This window comes from Dama dama, chromosome 29, assembly GCF_033118175.1.
Source record: "Dama dama isolate Ldn47 chromosome 29, ASM3311817v1, whole genome shotgun sequence".
In the NCBI taxonomy this organism is placed as follows: domain Eukaryota; kingdom Metazoa; phylum Chordata; class Mammalia; order Artiodactyla; family Cervidae; genus Dama; species Dama dama.
In genome coordinates, this window is record NC_083709.1 from 33,903,702 (window position 1) to 33,924,321 (window position 20,620).

The 20,620-nt window shown below is 37.2% G+C and overlaps 1 protein-coding gene across 3 annotated transcripts in view; it reads right to left on the minus strand.

Annotated features, from left to right (window-relative positions):
• The window catches only part of DENND4C (DENN domain containing 4C), a 111,373-nt gene that overhangs the window by 2,877 nt on the left and 87,876 nt on the right, over positions 1 to 20,620 (minus strand). For all 3 annotated transcript variants that reach the window (XM_061132123.1, XM_061132124.1, XM_061132122.1), the window contains 6 exons: positions 15,495 to 15,677; positions 14,209 to 14,404; positions 11,026 to 11,271; positions 9,463 to 9,580; positions 1,733 to 1,883; positions 198 to 262 (listed from right to left, as the gene is read on the minus strand). In XM_061132123.1, coding sequence (XP_060988106.1) covers positions 198 to 262; positions 1,733 to 1,883; positions 9,463 to 9,580; positions 11,026 to 11,271; positions 14,209 to 14,404; positions 15,495 to 15,677 — 959 coding nt within the window. The remainder of the gene's footprint in view (positions 1 to 197; positions 263 to 1,732; positions 1,884 to 9,462; positions 9,581 to 11,025; positions 11,272 to 14,208; positions 14,405 to 15,494; positions 15,678 to 20,620) is intronic.

Consider the following 20,620-nt stretch of genomic DNA (forward strand, 5'->3'; position numbering starts at 1 on the left):
TTGGAATTTAATAAGACGAAAGCTATGCATTTAAAAATGGTAGTCAAATCATTTTGTATATATATAAACTGCACATTTAAAGATAGAAATCTTTTAAAAGGCAAATGGAGTATTTACCCATATCAGTTAGAATTTTTAAAATTACTTATGAGAATAAGACTAAATCACCTTTAGTAATCCCCATTTGACCAACTTACCAATATCAATATTCTCTCTTCCAAGAGATACTAATGATAAGAAGAGGATTTCTCTGTATAAACTCCTATAAAAGAAATATGTTAAAGTTAATGGGTGAAAAGCATAAAAATATGCTAAGAAGATTTTTTAAATAGTGAAAAAAACACCTGAAACTAACAGCACTGTAAGTCAGCTATACTTTAAAAAAAGATTAGGTTTTGTGTATTCATCTATGTCAGTGTCACAGTTTTGACTACACTGCAGTTTTAAGGTGTCACCTTTGGGAGAAGCTGGGTAGAGGGTCCACAGATACTTTCTTTGCAATTTCCTGCAAACTTCTATTTCAAATTAAAAAGTTTAAAGTTAATGGGCATAAAGCTTCATGTTCAAAACAAAAATGGCTTATTTTAGCTATTAAAATTATTTATATTTAATAATGCAATAGGTAACTTGCAATTCTACTTTCTAATACATACTTACAAAGGCAATTTTTTGCTACACGACAAAGTAAGAAATTAGTTTCTAAGTAAGTTAGGGGTCTAAACCCTTAGACACAAACAGGTTCTGTGGTCTCTTACTAGTAATTTAACCCAACAGTAAAGGTAAAATCACCTTTATCTGATTTGCGAACATAAAAGCAAGACAAATCTTAAAAATCAAATTCATGCCTCAGTTGTTGGAAAAAACGGGGGAATTTAGGAACTGACTTCTGAGTATTTATTTACACAGAAAAAAAAATTTGTAATGCTGATTCTGATGATGCTCCATGCAGCTTTCTTTAAAAGCTTCAGAAGCTGTATCATTTCTCATATTCCTTCCCTGCCCTTAAATCAGATGCTTGTAACAGGCTACTCTTTAGCCTGTAAAGGAGATAATCTCCATATCAACTGCTAAAATTATAAAAGGATCTATCGATTTCCATCATGAATTATTGTCCTATTACTTCTGAGACTGTCTTCAAAGATGCCATGACTACAAACTTGAAGAGCACCTGGAAACATTGTTTATGTTTGATAGAAGATACTATGTCCCTTTTTCTGAAGCTTATATCACAAAATTCACTTAGGCTGAGACCGGGGTGAGTACTTATCCAACTGTGTTAGCAGATAATAAATAGTAAGAGGATCAGGATAGCTCCATATCCTTTGTGATTCACTGCTTCCATCATTTTCTTAAGTTGGTTCTACTACTAAACCCATATATATTTTTTTACATCTCACAAAATACGCTGTGTGACATGGCCTGAACAAGCAGTAGGTATGTTTAACATGGATGTTAAACATAGTTATAGGTTTCCAGTGAATAGAAGTAGTGTTTCCCAAAGACTGAGTGTATTTTAGACATGAATGCATCACTTACTAAAATTTATTCATCAGACATTTTTATTATGTTTGTGCTGAAGTATGACTATACATTTGGGTAGCACTTTAAAAAAGAATCAGATGTTCCATAATGAGTATGTTTCTTTTACAACTGGAGATAGTTTTGAAAGTAATTTTTTAAAAATCATGAAATTATTTCCAGTGACATCAAGTAAAAAATACTGAATTATTACCTTTGTCTTTTCACATCTCCCTTCATTTGTTGTGAAAGTAGGCTGATGGGTTTAAGAACATCATTATGTTGAATACTCTGCCTGATGGTTTCTACTAAAGTGCTTGTTGCTTGTTGTTCCTCTGACAGGAGATATGATTTCTTTTCAGAATCTAACGATATGAACACAGTAATAAAGAATACACTTATTCAATCTATTAAAGAAGTTATTTCTTTCCATCTTCACAATTATGCAGCAATGTAACCAGTTAATGCTTTCTTCAGATAGCAGAGGCCTGTCCCTTTTTCCTTTCCCTGCACTTAAGGGCTTTGTGCTTGAGGCTGGGATGTGATGGCTGGTACTCCAGCAGCCATCCTATGACCATGAGTCTTTACAGATGGGAAAGCAGACAAAGTACAAGGAGTCTAGGCCCCTGCTGACAGAGGAACTGCTTACCAGTCCTGGAGTATCTACATAAATTCTTCACGTGAGAGAATCATCTTTACCTGTTTAAGATTCTGTCATTTTCTATTAAATACAGTAGAGTATAATCCTGATACAAGAGTAATTCCTGAATTATTAAGAAAAAATACTTATACCAATTTTATATGTTATAAAAGTGCTTCAGTGGCATATTTGAACTGAATCACAGTTAACATTAAAAATACACCAAATCAACAATGTAAGCTTGGCCCAGAAAAAGGGTAAACTTAATACTGGACGTAGTCCCAGCAACCATACAGTTTTATTATACCCACATCAGCTGAGATGGAACTGTGTATCCAAAAGTTGCCCAGTCAGCCTCCTTTTGAGCATCTGTCATAAAGCAAGCTATTTAATTTGCATACAACCCAGCCCCTTAATAAAGGTAACTAGTAATATTTCCTTTGTGTTGAACCAAAAAGCAAAGTTCTCTGTTACAAGAGGAAATGCTGGCTGCCATGGGTTTATGTTTTGTAAAAATTAGACTTATTTTTGGCTGTACTGGGTCTCTGCTGCTGCCCAGGCTTTCTTCCGGCTGCGGTGAGGGTGGGCTGCTCCGTAGTCATGGTGCGCAGGCTATTGAGTGCGCCGGCTTCAGCAGCTGCAGCACATGGGCTCGCTAGTTTTGTTCCCGGGCTCTAGAGCACAGGCTCAGTATTTGTGGCACACAGGCTTCGTTGTTCCATGACATGTGGTATCTTCCCAGACCAAGGATTGAACCTCTGTCTCCTGCACTGGTAGGCAGATTCTCTACCAGTGAGCCACCAAGGGAGGCCCTCTATGGGTTTTTTTTTCTTTTTAAATTTTTTTTCCCATTTATTTTTATTAGTTGGAGGCTAATTACTTTACAATATTGTAGTGGGTTTTGCCATACATTGACATGAATCAGCCATGGATTTACATGTATTCCCCATCCCGATCCCCCCTCCCACCTCCCTCTCCACCCAATTCCTCTGGGTCTTCCCAGTGCACCAGGCCCAAGCATTTGTCTCATACATCCAACCTGGGCTGGTGATCTGTTTTCACCCTAGATAATCTACATGTTTCGATGCTGTTCTCTCGAAACATCCCACCCTCGCCTTCTCCCAGAGTCCAAAAGTCTGTTCTGCACATCTGTGTCTCTTTTTCTGTTTTGCATATAGGATTATCGTTACCATCTTTCTAAACTCCATATATATGTGTTAGTATACTGTAATGGTCTTTATCTTTCTGACTCTTCACTCTGTATAATGGGCTCCAGTTTCATCCATCTCATTAGAACTGATTCAAATGAATTCTTTTTAATGGCTGAGTAATATTCCATGGTGTATATGTACCACAGCTTCCTTATCCATTCATCTGCTGATGGGCATCTAGGTTGCTTCCATGTCCTGGCTATTATAAACAGTGCTGCGATGAACAGTGGGGTGCACGTGTCTCTTTCAGATCTGGTTTCCTCAGTGTGGATGCCCAGAAGTGGGATTGCTGGGTCATATCATATGGCAGTTCTATTTCCAGTTTTTTAAGAAATCTCCACACTGTTCTCCAAAGTGGCTGTACTAGTTTGCATTCCCACCAACAGTGTAAGAGGGTTCCCTTTTCTCCACACCCTCTCCAGCATTTATTGCTTGTAGACTTTTGGATAGCAGCCATCCTGACTGGCGTGTAATGGTACCTCATTGTGGTTTTGACTTGCATTTCTCTGATAATGAGTGATGTTGAGCATCTTTTCATGTGTTTGTTAGCCATCTGTATGTCTTCTTTGGAGAAATGTCTGTTTAGTTCTTTGGCCCATTTTTTGATTGGGTCATTTATTTTTCTGGAATTGAGCTGCAGGAGTTGCTTGTATATTTTTGAGATTAATCCTTTGTCTGTTGCTTCGTTTGCTATTATTTTCTCCCCATCTGAGGGCTGTCTCTTCACCTTGCTTATAGTTTCCTTTGTTGTGCAAAAGCTTTTAAGTTTCATTAGGTCCCATTTGTTTATTTTTGCTTTTATTTCCAATATTCTGGGAGGTGGGTCATAGAGGATCCTGCTGTGATTTATGTCGGAGAGTGTTTTGCCTATGTTCTCCTCTAGGAGTTTTACAGTTTCTGGTCTTACATTTAGATCTTTAATCCATTTTGAGTTTATTTTTGTGTATGGTGTTAGAAAGTGTTCTAGTTTCATTCTTTTACAAGTGGTTGACCAGTTTTCCCAGCACCACTTGTTAAAGAGGTTGTCTTCAGACTATACTACAAAGCCACAGTCATCAAGACAGTATGGTACTGGCACAAAGACAGAATGGAACAGAATAGAAAGCCCAGAGATAAATCCATGAACCTATGGACACCTTATCTTCGACAAAGGAGGCAAGGATATACAACGGAAAAAAGACAACCTCTATGCGTTTTAATCCTAGTTTTTCTACTGCTGAACAGATTTAATTTCATTGTATGCTATGATTTTAGGGCATTCAACTCAAAGATAATATGCAATTTCACTGCTGCTCCTTAATTCATGGAGTTGTGCAACCATCACCAATTTTAGAACATTTTTATCACTTCCAAATCTATCTATTAGCAGTTACTTCTCTATCTTCCCACCCCCGCAGCCCTAGGCAACCACTAATCTAATTTTATCTCTACAGATTTGCCTTTTCTGATTGTTTCATATAAAATACTCTTGTGTCTGGCTTCTTCTGTAATATTTTAAAATTCATTAATTTTGTAACATATCAGTATTCACTACTTTTTATTGCCACATAATATTCCATTGTATGGATATACCATACTTTCCTCTTATCAGTTAATATGAACATTTAGACTGCTTCCACTACTTGGATATTAGGAAAATTTATTGCTGAGAACAGTGTACAAGTTTTAATGTGGATGTGTGCCTTTATTTCTCTTGGGTGTATACCTAAGAGTGCAACTGCTGTGTCAGATACGGTGTTTACCATTTTGAGGAACTGTGAAACTATTTATACCAAAGCAACAGAACTGTTTTTTATCCCAATTAGCAAGGAACTTGGGTTCTCTATATCCTCACCACAACTTAATATCTGCCCTTTTGGTTAAAGCCAATCTAGTGAGTGTGAAGTGGTATCTCTTTGTGGTTTTGACTTACATGTCCTTGACCACTAGTGATAATGAGCATCCTTTCATTTGTTTCTGGCCATCTGCATGTCTTTTTTAGAGATCTGTCAATTCAGGATCCTGCTAGGATCTAAATGTCTCTGTCACCCCAAAATTCATATGTTGAAAAGGAATGCTTACTAAATGGTATTGGGAGGTGAGACCATCAGTGGGTGGTAAGATCATGAGGGCAGAGTCCTCATGAATGGATTAGTTTAGCACCCCTTAAAAAGGGGGCACCAGCGAGATCCCTCATCCCTTGTACTGCCTGAGGGCGTATGTCTGCCATGCAGAAGAGGGCCCTCACTGATCATGCCAGCAACCTGGCGTTGGGACTTCCAGCCTCCAGAACTGTGAGAAATAAAATTTTTATAAGCTAATAAAGTAATAGTAAGTACACTTTTTAGTAAGCTACTCAGTTTGTACTATTTAGTTACAGCAGCCTGAACTAATTAAGACAGATCTTCTGCCCAATTTTTAGGTGAGTTTTCTTCTTTGTGATGAGCTTTAAAACTTCTTTATATATTATGAATACAAATCCTTAAGATACTTTTTATGTTTTGCAAATATCTCCCCCCACTCTGTGGGTTGACATTTCACTTTTTAATGGTTAATTTTTCAGCACAGATGTTTTTAAGTCCAATTTATCTACTTTTTCTTTTGTCACCTCTGTGGGGGTATTTAAGAAGGCCTGGTCCTATAAAAGGTCATGAAAAAATATATTCCAATGTTTTCTTTAAAGAGTTTTATAGTATTAGCTCTTACATTTAGGTATATGATCCATTTTGAGTTCATTTTTATGTATGATGTGAGAAAGAAATCCAACTTTATCTTTTCTGCATGTTGTTCCAGTTGTGACTATTCATTCCCCAATGAATGATCCTTGGCACTCTTGTTGAAAGGCAATTAACATGTGTGGGTTTATTTCTGGAAACTCAACTTTATTCCATTGACCTATGTATCTATCCTATGCCAGTTTTCCACTTTTTTGATTACTGTAGCTTTGCAGTAAGTTTTCAAGTCAAGAAGTATGAGTCCAACAACTTATTTTGACTATTCTAGGTCCCTTGAAAACCCATATGAATTTTAGGACAGGCTTGCCAATTTCTATTAAAACCCACCTGGAATTCTGATATAGATTGTACTGAATCTATAGATCAATTTGGGAGTACTGCCATCTTAACAATATTAACTTTTCTAGTCCATGAACATGGGATTTCTTTCCATTTATTTAGGTGGTTTTTATTTTCTTAACTTCTTTTATTGAATTTATTCATAAGTATTTTATTATTTTTAATGCTATTATAAATGGGAGTTATTTTCTTAATTTCTGGATTATTAATTGAAAGTATATAGAAATACAGTTGATTTCTATATATTGATCATATATCCTGTAACTCTGCTGAACTTATCCATTTGTCTTTTTCTGTGTGTGTGTTTATTTCCTTAGGATTTTCTAATTTAAGATTTTCCATATATAAGATCACAGAACCTGCAAATAGGGATAGTTTTTCATTTCTAATTTAGATGCCTTTTATTTTCCCATCTAATTGCTCTAACAAGAACCTCCAGTACAATGTTGAAATAATGAAAACAGCCATCTTTGTCTTGTTCCTGTGCTTAGAGGGAAAGTATTTAGTCCTTCTCCACTAAGTATGAGACCAGTTGTGGGTTTTCCAATATTCATAATCAGGCTGTGGAGGTTTCTTTCTATTCCTAGCTTGTTGTGTGTTTTTAACAAAGGACAAGAGATTTTGTGAAATGCTTTAGTTGTGCCCATTCAGATGATCATGTGGATTCTGTCCTTTATTCTGACTGATACACGGTGTATTATAGTAAGTGATTTTCAAATCAACACAGCATGTCTGGGGTAACAGCACTGGTCATGATATACAGTGACCTTTATAAATTGCTGGATTTGGTTTATAGTATTTTGCTGAGGATCCTTATGTCTATATTCATAAGTGATACAGATTTTTGTTTTTATTTCCTGTGATGTCTTTGGTTTTTTTATCAGGGTAATATTGGCCCTCTCACCAAAATCTCCACTTTTTCCAAGAGTGCTTTTAGGCTTGAACTTCTCTAGTCTGTTCCAAATAAGATCATTCCCTTTGGGGAGAATTTTTGAACTCTCTGTTCTTATGGCCTATCTCTCGGCCATTGCTCTGGAGCCAGGGCTGGGAACTGTGGCCTTTCTCTTAGAATGATTCCCCTACTTTGTGAGTGGGGCACTGGAGGGATGCCATTGCCTCTGATTCTTTAGCTTGCCTCAAAAGGCATAAAACCTCTCCCTTATGAGCAACATGCTGTGAGAACAATCAGAGCCCCAGTATTCAAGGGTTGCCGAAACAGGCGATGAATGGGGGCTGAGTGGAGGAACTGAGCCTCTGTGCTATAGAGCTGGGAGGATGAGAACTGCTGACAATGGGTCTTTCCCAGGGAGATGCTGTAGCCCTTGACTGGGGGCTGGTGGGGAGCAGCAAGTTGTATCCCAAGTGCTACAGAAATCACTGCTTTTACTGCAATTTAATATATATTTTCTTAAATAAATGTTTCTTCATTTTCCTCTATAGTCATAGACAGAGAGATACATTTTTTTGTCTTTAATAACTTTCACCAGTCATGTTGTTTTGCTGGGAAGTGGGACTGTGCAGCTCCCCATACTGCTTTTCCAAAAGTCACCACTCAATTCTATTATGTCTTATAATTTTATTTATGTGCCAATTCTTCATTTAAAGAAACCAAGTAAAGAAACAAAGCTATTCTTGGGAATTCTAAATTTTGTTCCTACCACAAATTAGAGAACATTTGAAAACACTTATCTATTTCAAGATATGAGGGGAAACAACTAAAGAAATTGCAGTTTTAATTCAAATTAAAATGTTAAGTAGTAAAAGACTGTAGGAAAAAATACAATCCCTTTTCTCTTCTGAGCAGGTACTGCTAACAGCTCGGGACATATATAGTTTTAGACCTTTTTCTATGCATACATTAAAAACATACAGGGGCTTCCCTGGTGGCTCTGTGGTAAAGAATCTGCCCGCCAGTGCAGGAGTCGTGGGTTTGATCCCTGATCCGGGAGGATCCCACATGCTGCAGAGCAATTAAGCCCATGTGCCACAACTACTGAGCCTGGGCTCTAGGGCCTGGGAGCCACAACCCCTGAAGCCCGCATGCCCTAGCGCCTGTGCTCCGCAACAAGGGAGGCCATTGAATGAGAAGCCCCTGCACCACAACGAGAGAGCAGCCCACCACCCACCACAACCAGAGAAAAGCCCGTGCAGCAACGAAGACCCAGCACAGCCAAAAATCAATAAATAGTAATAAAATATTTTGGTTTTGTTTTCCTGCAGAATGTACTGTTCTACAACTTGCCTTTTTTTTTCCACTTAATATAATGGGCATCCAAACTTTCAGGAATCTATATAGAAATAACTCCTTCCTTTTCTTATTTGCCAACATTTCAAAATGTGGATTTATCACAACTCTCTTGTTAGGTATTAAGTTTTTCATTATTATAATCTTTTGGGAAGCACTGTTTTAACGACAGCTTTGTACACTGTATATCTACAGAACAGAGCATTTTAATGTTTCTTCCAGAAACTGCCTACTGATACCATTTACCCATTGACCTATTGGATTGTCTGTGGTTTCTTACAGATTCACAAGGCTTCTGAATATTGGATAACCATTTAAACCCCTTGTAAAAATATGTTCTATATATAAAAAACTGCAAATAAAGCCAAAATCTTTTGAGGCTTGTACCCATATAATTGAAATTATGATCTACACAAACACATTTGCTATACAGAATTTACTCTCCAAATACCTTACCAAATTAATATTTGACAGATAAACCGTAAGAATCACACAAAAAAGCCACTCTTCAGCTCAACTGGACATCTAATAAACAGGTTGGTACAACAAATAAATTTGAAATAAAATGGAAAAAAGCCTGAGGAGATACTAAAAGTGAATGAAAGATTTAAAAACAAAGCAAAATAATTAATCTCATCTCCTTAATTCTATTTTTCCCTCAGGCATCCATTTTTATTTATTGCTAAACAGTATTCTGCGGTGTGGATGGACTGCACAGTAACTTGCTTATGCATTCACTTGTGGATGGATATTTGGTTGTTTCCAGTTTGAGTCTTATGTCTTTATTTTACTTACTAAAATTTCTCCATGCAACATACAGAGGTTCTCCTGGTTCCTGATGAAGGTTGATATTATCCCATAACAGCTGAATATAAACGAGTTTGCTATCCTGAGACAGAGATGACAGGGGAAGCTAAAAAAAGATCAACAGAAAGTATTAGTACCCTAAGCATGGTAATAACTAAGCATAATAGTAATTATCAGTGGACCTAGCGAAGCTTGATTATATAAAACAGATGAGTCCTTTTTAGAATTCTAGACCTGGAGCGCGGCATGGTGGAGAGCCCTCCCTCCTGGGACACGGTGCGGCTGGAGAGGCAGCCGCCCCCTTGCCCGTCACACACGGCCCGTGCCTGGGGAATCTGGTGCTAGACCACTCGCAGGTGGCTCGCCTCTGGGTAGAGATTTAGTACATGGCAGAGCAGCTCCCTCGCTGTGATCTGCTGAAAGTCAGCCCTCGACATCAGGGTTTGTAAAAAAATAAAATAAAATTCTAGACCTAAAACTCAGAAGAAAAATTTTAATTTTTATTTATATCTAAGTACAAATGTTATTATTTTCTGAGGTGCACGATTCTCATCTGACTTTCAAGGGCTGAGTGACAGCTTGGTAACTGGCACAGCAGTTACGTGAATGATTAACCTCCATCACAACAAGTTTTAAGGTACGAAAAGTACAGCAGTTACTGCTATCTCGTTGTACTGACTAGTACATAAATGAGTCAAAACCGTGTACAGGACTCTAAAAGTTTATTGTGCCTCTGATGTATGTTTGGGGTGGGGGTTATCTCTCCATATTCAGTATCATAAGCTTACTGTCTCCCTGGGAGTCAAGGATGCCAGCTCAAACAGAGTCAGAGAGCCAGACTGTGGTCTTTGCCCCCCATCACTTATTCAGTATGTGACCTAGCAAAATAACTTTAGTTTTTAATTATATCTGAAAAATATGGCTAATACAAATCCTTTAAAATAAAGTTGTGAGAATTTCAGCTGGGAATATCTTTTTAAAAAAAATTTTTATTTTATATTGGAGTATAGTTGATTAACGATGTTGTGACAGTTTCAGGTAGACAGCGAAGTGACTCAACCATACATATACATGTATCCATTCTCCCCCAAACACCCCTCACAGCTGGGAATATTATATTTCAGAATAAAAACTACTTTTCTAGCTACCCCTGCCACTAGAAATGATCATATAACTAAATTTAGGCCAAACAAATATGTATGAAAAGATTACATGCAAATCTAGGAACTATCCCTAAATAAAGAATATATTCTCCATCCACTTTTCTTCTTACTGCTGACTAGAATATGGATGTGGTAGCTTGGAAGTAGAGTACAGCTACCCTAGACCAGGTATAAAACTTGGAAATGGGAGGCCACACTGCAAGCAAAAAAGATAGAAGGCTCTCAAGTCTCTAGCATTATACCATCCCTGGACCACCTATCTAAATTTTTAAGTGAGAGAGAAATACCCTATGACTTAACACTACTATCGTATACTTCCTAATACCTGAAGTTAAGCCTCATCCTAACCAACATGAATATAGTATACGTACAGAAGTTGGTTCCCTACCTGCACGCCTCCATTGCAGTGTTCAGAAGTGAGGATAAGACCCGGCAAGTTACTAGGAAGATCCAAACGCCTGAAATACCAAACGAGGTTCCAGAAAATGATTGGATGTTGATTGATGAATGAGGACGTGTGAATCACCTGATCGCCTTCATTTTCTAGCAAAGATTCAAGTTCTTTGCGAAGCACTAGAGGACTCAAGTAAGGCACAGAGACAGGGGAAGGGTTGGGTCTTTTTCCTAAAGGATCCTTAAAGACAGAAAGAGAGAGAAAGTAGGCACGATCAGTTTTAGTATGTATGCTTCAGAGCGTGTCTCAATGACAGCATACTTTCCTGTCCTTTCAAACTTATTTCAGGGCCATTACTACATGTAGTAGAACACCCTAAAGAAAACATAAAAGAAGAAAAAGTATTGAATCATAAATACCCTTGTTAAATGATTATGAACAAAAATTATTAATCCATATACCAGGCCCTATTTTATTTTTTCAGGCCCTATTTTAAACATGAGTTTCTCTTATCACATTAACAGCAATGCCGTATGTATGACTGATTTTTCCTTTTCAACTTTTTACAAGAAATATTTGCATTTCTGATGTTTCAAATGATATTCTGATGTATTTTGGTATTCTGATGATACCAAAAAAATCTGACTTTATCTTCCACATAAAACTAAACAGATGAGGCCATTTTTCGTGTTAATATTTGATGAGTCTTTAAAATATTCTAACTTATTTATACATTTGACTGCAATAAAAACTAAAGAGCAATTTTATAAATCAAATGAAATAGTGAATGAAAAAAGAAACCCAACCTAGACTTTGTAAGTTGTGCACAATTAGAATTAAATGTTTATGACCAATATTAACAAGCACCCATGGTGCCCAGATTGAGATCTCCAAATACTGTTTTTCTCTAAAAGGAATGTTTCTTAAAGAAATGACTGATTCGAGGTCTGAAGAAGGAAATATGTAATACTTGAGCATCAAACATCTTATAATACAAGAAAGCAAGGAAATGTTAAAAAAACTTATACAAAGGTGAAAGTCACTTAGTCGTGTCTGACTCTTTGTGACCCCATGGACTAGTTCATGGAATTCTACAGGTCAAAATACTGGAGTGAGTAGCCTTACCCTTCTCCAGGGGATCTTCCCAACCCAGGGATCAAACCCAGATCTCCTGCATGGCAGGCACATTCTTTACCAACTGAGTGATCAGGGAAGCCCCACAAAAGCTACTAGAGTTGTGTCAAAAGGAATAAGGCACCAACATGTAGAGGCTTCTAGCTGACCAAAGAAGGAATAAAACAAGCATCAATACGGGTAACAACAGCAATGGATATAAACATAAATGTTTAAACCCATGAGTTCATAATGATACTCTATGCCCCCAGATAATGGATCACCTTGGAGAATGCTAGGAACCCAACCTGTCACTGTGAAGTTGTTTTTTTTTTCTTTTTTCACTGTGAAGTTTGATAAACAAAAGGAAAAAAGAAAATCAAACATTTATCTTGCTTTTCCAACATAAACTACATCTTTGGAGAAAATCAGACAAAAGCCATGGGATAAGTTTCTCTTTATAAATATATTTCATATAATAAAGAATATGACAGAATTAGACTATCGTCATTTTATAGCTCCAAATGGATAACTTATCTAGGCAAAAGAGGAGAGTGAAAAAGTTGGCTTAAAGCTCAACATTCAGAAAACTAGATCATGGCATCTGGTCCCATCACTTCGTGGCAAATAGATGGGGAAACAGTGGAAACAGTGGCTGACTTTATTTTTCTGGGCTCCAAAATCACTATGGATGGTGATTGCAGCCATGAAATTAAGACGCTTGCTCCTTGGAAGGAAAGTTATGACCAACCTAGACAGCATATTAAAAAGCAGAGACATTACTTTGCCAACAAAGGTCTGTCTAGTCAAGGCTATGGTTTTTCCAGTAATCATGTATGGGTGTGAGAGTTGGACTATAAAGAAAGCTGAGCGCAGAAGAAGTGATGCTTTTGAACTGTGGTGTTGGAGAGAAGGCTCTTGAGAGTCACTTGAACTGCAAGCAGATCCAACCAGTCCATCCTAAAGGAGATCGGTCCTGGGTGTTCATTGGAGGGACGGATGTTGAAGCTGAAACTCCAATACTTTGGCCACCTGATGCAGAGAGCTGACTCATTTGAAAAGACCCTGATGCTGGAAAAGATTGAGGGCAGGAGGAGAGGGGGATGACAGAGGATGAGATGGTTGGATGGCATCACCGACACAATGGGCATGTGTTTGGGTGGACTCCAGGAGTTGGTGATGGACAGGGAGGCCTGGCGTGCTGCAGTTCATGGGGTCGCAAAGAGTCGGACATGACTGAGTGACTGAACTGAACTGAACCCCACAGAGATAGTTCATGTCCCTCAAGACATACCACTACTGATGAAGTTGTTTTGTAAAAATAAACAAATGAACAAAACAACAAAAAACCTGAATCTGATCAAGCTTCAAGCTGCAATTACCAACTTATACGGCTGCATTCAACAAATAAATTACAAGGGAAGAAAAGAGTCTATAGATTTAAAAAGACTAGAAAACAGATCACCAATTACAAAGCATTATTTGATCCTGATTCCTCAAACTGCAAAACACACATACTTGACATTTTTGAAACCACTAGGAATTCGAACGAAGACTGAATGACCCTGATATTGTTTGTTATTTCCTGGGTCTGATAATGGCACTTTTTTGTTTGTTTGACTTTTGGCCGCACCATGTGGCAAGTGAGATACTAATTACCTGACCAGGGACTGACCTGCACCCCTTGCATTGGGAGTGTGGAATCTTAACGACTGAACCAACAGCATTACATTTTTAAGAGTCCTTATCTCTTATAGATAAATACTGAAATATTGACAAATGGAGTATATGTTTGAAATTTGCTTCAAATGGATCTACAAGAGAACTGAATTGGGGTATGCATGACAAAAATGTTGTAAGTTGAAAATTACTGAAGCTGGATGGTGCAACAAAAGGACTCACTGTATTCTTTATTTGTATATATTTTTGAAATTTGAAATTTCTTGGCCTGCTTATGAAAATGTATCATTTTTCATGTGATAAAAAAAACTTACTACAGAAGAAGATGCTATTTATCAAAATACTTACATGAACACACAGTATAATTATAATACTGTTACATACCACAACCTCCTGCAGACTGTTTGGAAGACTAACTGTTGAAATGCCATGAAACGGTCGCTGGGAAAAGTCCATATTTTGCAAGGGACCTCCAACACTGTGACTTCTAGTCAAAGACACATTTCGTTTTGATAAACTATTAGGCATAGGTGAAATTTTCACAGTTTGGACATCTCCGCTGGCTTTCATTATTTCATCACTTAAAAAAATGAAGGAGAAATGCTGTGGTTAGATTGGTTTAAACAGTCCAAATCTGTAGAGCTAGAGTATTTTCTACAATAAATTTTGAATGTACTGAATGTATCTGAGAAGAGTCAGTACTGCCTTATAGGAATTAACTTTTCTTCAGGTATTTCTGTAAAATCAGTCAGAAAAACAGGATGGAGTGGATGATCTGATGAAGGGTAGGAAGACGGTATATGGTAAGTATTATGGTATTATTTTTAAAAGACTGAGTGCCCATTCATGTGCTCTATTCAAGCATTATCTCACCTTTATTAAACAAAATCACCTGGAAGTATGTATAATGCATCCAAGTAAGTAATGTAGATTCACTGTCAAGTATTTAATCTCTACAAGGCCATGACCTGGGTTTCCCTTGTGGCTCAGTGGTAAAGAATCTGCCTGCAATGCGGAAGACCTAGGTTTGATCCCTGGGTTAGGAAGATCCCCTGGAGAAGAGAAAGGCTACCCACTCCAGTATTCTGGCCTGGAGAATTCCATGGAATGTATAGTTCATGGGGTCGCAAAGAGCAGGACAAGACTGAGTGACTTTCACTTTCAAGCCATGACCCACCTAAGAACAGAGGTCAGATTTTATTTACTTTTTTATTTTTAGTGTTTAGCATAATGCTGAGCATACAATAGGCTCTCAATAAATGTTTGAGTAAATATTTAAGAGTTAAAGGTATACTTGACTGTAAAGAGAGTATGTATCTGGAAACTGGCAATGACTACACTGAAGGGGAAAATACTTTTTTCTTTTGGAAAGTTCATTTTTTATAAAGACCACTGTAAAACATTAAACAGTATTAAAAATGGTTTATCACCATATTCCTTCATTAGATATTTAAACAACATGAAAATCACTCAGTCATGTCTGACTCTTTGCAATCCAATGGACTGTATTCCATGGAATTCTCCAGGCCAGAATACAGGAGTGGGTAGCCTTTAAAGTTACATTCTTAAAATGCCAGAACTTATGTCTATGTCAGCCAGGTTGTATTTAAAGATGAAATTTTTATAGGGGCACCCAATTTTTATGAAGAGTTCTCTGAATTCTGTGGTACCTTGATTCAACTGCAGAGCTTGTTTCTTCAGTAATGGTCTGGTTATGTTTTGGCAAATCCATAAAGTTGATCAGGTCAGGTTCTGCTGAACTGGATATGGGTTTGTGCTCCAAAGGTTCACTTGCCAATGGAATGCTGCCACTTTGTAAACTGTCACCAGAGGTACTTGGTTTCAAGAAAAAGCTAAATATGGATCCGTTCAAAAAAAAAAAGGAAGTATAAAAAAGTCTATAAAAATCCTAGAATCCTCCAAATGTCATCATATTTATAATCACTGTATAGTAAAATACTCATTAATGAATTACACAAATCCATAGAAATACTGCCTATTTCAAACACACACATACACACACTCTTGCTTTCATTCTCTCTTCTCTTGTCTGAAACTTTTCAAATGAAAAGATCCAGAGCAGGTCACTATAGTTCAATACAAGATCCCTTCAGTTTTTGAGAGACACTAAAGAAAGCTATGAGGGAAGTTGGAAAGCAAAATATTTCATTAATTTTCTTAGTTAAAAAAAAAATAAAGAACAGCATTTTAACATGTATTAACCTATAACTATTTATAATACCCTTTCCCCCACTTAAGAATTTCCATTTTTGTCTTTAGGCATTCTCTCTCCCCTCTATTAATTCAGTAATTTATTTTCATCTTCTCTTTTTCTCCTTCTGGGTGGGGATGGGGTGAGAGCTTTGCCTTGCAAGGGACATAAAGAAGCACTTTTTGAAGTCATAATAATGTTCTGTATCTTGATTTGCAGAAATCAAATATACCTTAAATGAAAAAAAATCTGTAAATAAATACTGAACTCTAGTTAATGATACAAAAGCTCAATTTTGGGGGGGAAAGGTATTATTATTTTTATTAATATAATACTACTACATATTAGTAGTAATATTATTACTACATATTATTATTACTAATAGGCCACATTGTGAAGCATGCAGGATTTTAGTTTCCTGACCAGGGTTGAACCTGTGTCTCCGGCAAAGCACAGAGCCCTAACCACTGGACTGCCAGGGAATTTCCCTCCCCATCTACATCTTATTTTAAACAAAGAAAAATATAAGATGGATTGGTGGATGGATGGAAGAATAGATAGGTGATAAAGCAAGCAATGTAAACCTTAACTGAAGAATACAGGGGTGGATATTTGGGTGTACTGTAAAAAAAAAAATCTTTAATTAAACTTGGCCATAAGTAGGAAATTTTCCATAATGACATACTGGGGAGGAAGATTAATAATGCTGGTTTATATTCAATTAGAAAATATACCACAAAAGCTTAAGAAACACAATTAACAAAAAAGTACAAAATTTATGGAGAATAATTTAAAACTCTATTAAAAGAAGATCTAAAACAGGGAGATATATACCATGCTCATAGGAGAATAACATTAAAGATGTCCATTTCCCCCAAATTAACCTACAAATCTATTTGAATCCCATGAAAACTTAGGGTGGACTTTTTCTGTGGGGGAGGACTCAAAGTTACTCTAAAGTTTTATATGCATAATCAAATAATTATAAAAAATTTCCAAAGGGGGAACTTACCTTACCAACCAGACATAACATAAATATAGTAATAAAAATAATACAGTATTGACAGAACACAGAATCAGAGTGAGGTATACACAGGAACTTGATATATGGTAAAGGTGATACTACATATAATATTAATGAAGGAAGGATGTAAAACTGGCTCATTATATGGAGAAAAATAAACCTGGATCTCTATGATCATACACAAAGGTAGACTACAGATGTATTTAAAACCTAAATACCACGGGGAAAATAGAAAGGTAACAGAAGAACATTAGGAAAAGATTTTCATCTACTACAGATGGGAATCTTTGGAATCTTATTTAAAAAGAAGATTTCAAATACACAAATCATAAGGTGGAAAATTAATGCATAATAACATCAAAACTGGTCATTTCTCTTCAAGGAATTAATATCAAGAATATTAAAGACAGGAATTCCCTGCCAGTCTAATAGTTAGGACTCTGTACTCTCACTGCCTAGGGCCTGGGTTCCATCCCTGGTGAGGGAACTAAGATCCCACAAGTGGCATGGTGCAGCTAAGAAAAAAAAAAAAAGAATAGTCAAGACAGATCAACAAGAAAAAGAAAACTAAATACAAAAATGAGTAAAGGAGTGACATCTGCAAGGCGGCACGGTGCAAAGTTACCTTTATCTCGCCCCTTCAATTTACAAGCAGTTAAACATCCACAATGCAACAAAGGTACCTCTGCCTGATACACTGGAGATTCCCACACACCTGTCCACCTAAGGGGGATGGACTAGAACACACAGAGGCGGCGAAACGGAAGGAGCAGCACAAGTCCAGCCTCCAGTTTCAGCCTTCTGCTCTGGCAAGCTCTGGCAAGCCTCAGAAAACTGAGCAGCAGTGCAGGCAAGTGCACACAGCTCCAGCTTCCCAGAAGCAGCAGCAGCTGTCACGACAGCTAACTGAGGGGCAAAGGGGCCTGGGACCTCACCCCTCTGGCCGCTGAGGAACCCACAACTCTGGCCCCCTGCCCCGCCGTCCCACGCCAGTGGAGCCCACGAACCTTAGAAAATCAGATGACCACTACCAGCAGTGGCAGAGCCTGCAACCCAGGGGAGTCCAGACAAGAGGGAAGAGCCCACCATCCCAACGCACCGGGTCGGAAGACCCCAGCCACAGTGGCGGCAGCAAGCACCAATGACCCCAAGGCCCAGAAAGCAGTAACGAGGTCACACGGCCACATCTCTGACAGAGGCAGTGGAGTGTGGAAAGTGCAAACTCAAATATAATAGAGGCAGCTCAGGTAAGAGGAACCAAAGACCTGTGCTATTAATATATCACCACCTACCAGAAAACAAGAGACCTCTATTTTTTGACCAGTTGAATTGTCAGAATCAAGCAGAAAGGTGTTCAGTACTTCAAATATGTTGGCAATGGGAACAACTCATCAAGCATCATGAACACCACAGTTACATGTATCCTCCCCACACAAAAAAATTACACTCCCCCAGAACCCAAACTTAAAGCTATAAATACTGCAATCTAACTGATTAACATAATGCAAAATAGCTGTCATAAAGAAACTCAGTAAGCTAAAAGGAAACTCGGGCAGTTCAATCTCAGAAGTGATATTACTAAACAGAGAGAATACTCTATAAAACAAAGACTATCTGGGATGACTGGGTATAAGATAGGCTCAAGGATGTATTATACAACATGAGGAGTACAGCCAATATTCTGTAGTAACTGTAAATGGAAAATAAAAATTGTATAAAAATAATAATAATAAAAAAGAAAAGCAAAACTCCTACATAAAACAATACCCAATGACTTGTTGTCTCCAGAAGACTCACCTCAGCTCCAAGGACAAATGTAGACTACATGTGAAGGAAAAGAATATGATACTCCAAGAAAACTGCTGCCAAAAGAAAGTGGGTACAGTCCTACCCTTATCAGACAAAACAGACTTCAAACCAAAAAAGGCAATAAAGGACAAAAATGGATAGTAAATAATGATAAATATTTATCACTTATTAATGATAAATAATATTCATCAAGAAGACATATTATTAATATATATGCACCTAATACAAAAATATCAAAATACATTAAAAAATAACAGATCTAAAGAGAGAAATTGACTAACATAATAAGAGACTTTTTAATATCTCATTTACATCAATGGATAGATCAGAGAGAAAGGAAAGCAGCCTTAAATGAAACCTAAGATCAGATGAATTTGATAAATTTATATAGAACATTCCATGCAAATGCATCAGAATACACATTCTTCTCAAGTATACATGGAACTTTCTCAAGGATGTACCATATGTTGAGACAGAAAACAATGCTCAATAAGTAAATAAAGCTTAATAAATAAAAGACTGAAATCATATAAAGTTACCTTCTCTAATCACAGTGGTATGGAACTGGAAATCAACTACAAGAAAGCTGAAAAAAATCACAAATATGTGGCTAATGAACAATAAGCTACTGAAACACTGGTTCAATGAAGAAATCAAAAGAGAAACAAAAAATTACCTGAAGACAAATGAAAATATGACATACCAACATCTATGGGATGCTGCAAAAACAGTACTAACAGGGAAGTTTAGAGTAATACAGGCCTACTTCCAGAAACAAGAAAAATCTGAAGTAAACCACCTTACACATAAAGGAACTAGAAAAAGAAAACGGAGTTCCCTGGTGGTCCAACGGAAAGGACTCGCTTTCACTGCTAGGGCCCCAAGTTGGATGCCTAGTCAGGGAACTAAGACCCCACAAGTCACGGGGCACAGCCAAAAATAATGTGAGAAGAACAAACAAACCCCAAAGTCAGTAGAAGGTAAGAAATAAATAATAATGATCAGAGTAGAAATAAATGAATGAGACTAAAATGACAACAGAAAAGATCAGTGGAACTAAAAGCTGGTTTTTAAAGAGATAAACACAATAGACAAATCTTTAGCTAGACTAAGAGAGAAGGCTCTGATAAATACAATCAGAAACAAAAAGAAAATAACAAAGGGCACCAGAGGAATACAAAGAATTATAAGAATATTTTAAAAACCAGCTATATACCAACAAACAGGACAACCTAGAAGAAATGTACAAATTCTTGGACTTGTACAACCTTCCAAGACTGAATCATGAAGAGATTTGAATTGATTCATTGTTAGTACAGTCTGAAGCAGTAATCAAAAAGCCTCTAAAAAACAAATGGCCAGGACCAGGCAGCATCACAAGTAAACTCTACCAAACATCTATAGATTTAATGCCTATCGTTTCCAAACTATACTGAACAATTCAAGAGGAGGGAACACGTAACTCATTTTACAAGACCAACATCACCCAGATGCCAAAACCACATAAAGACCACACAAAGTAAGAAAACCATAGGTTGGTATCTCTGATGTACAAAGATGCAAAAATCCTCAACCAAATACCAGCAAACCAAATGCAACAATACATTAAAAGAATCATATACCGTGCTCAAGTAGAATTTGTCCATGGGATGCAAGGATGGTTCAACATCTGCAAATCAATCAATGTGATACATACATTAACAAAATGAAGGACAAAAATATGATCATCTCAACAGGTGCAGAAAAAGCAG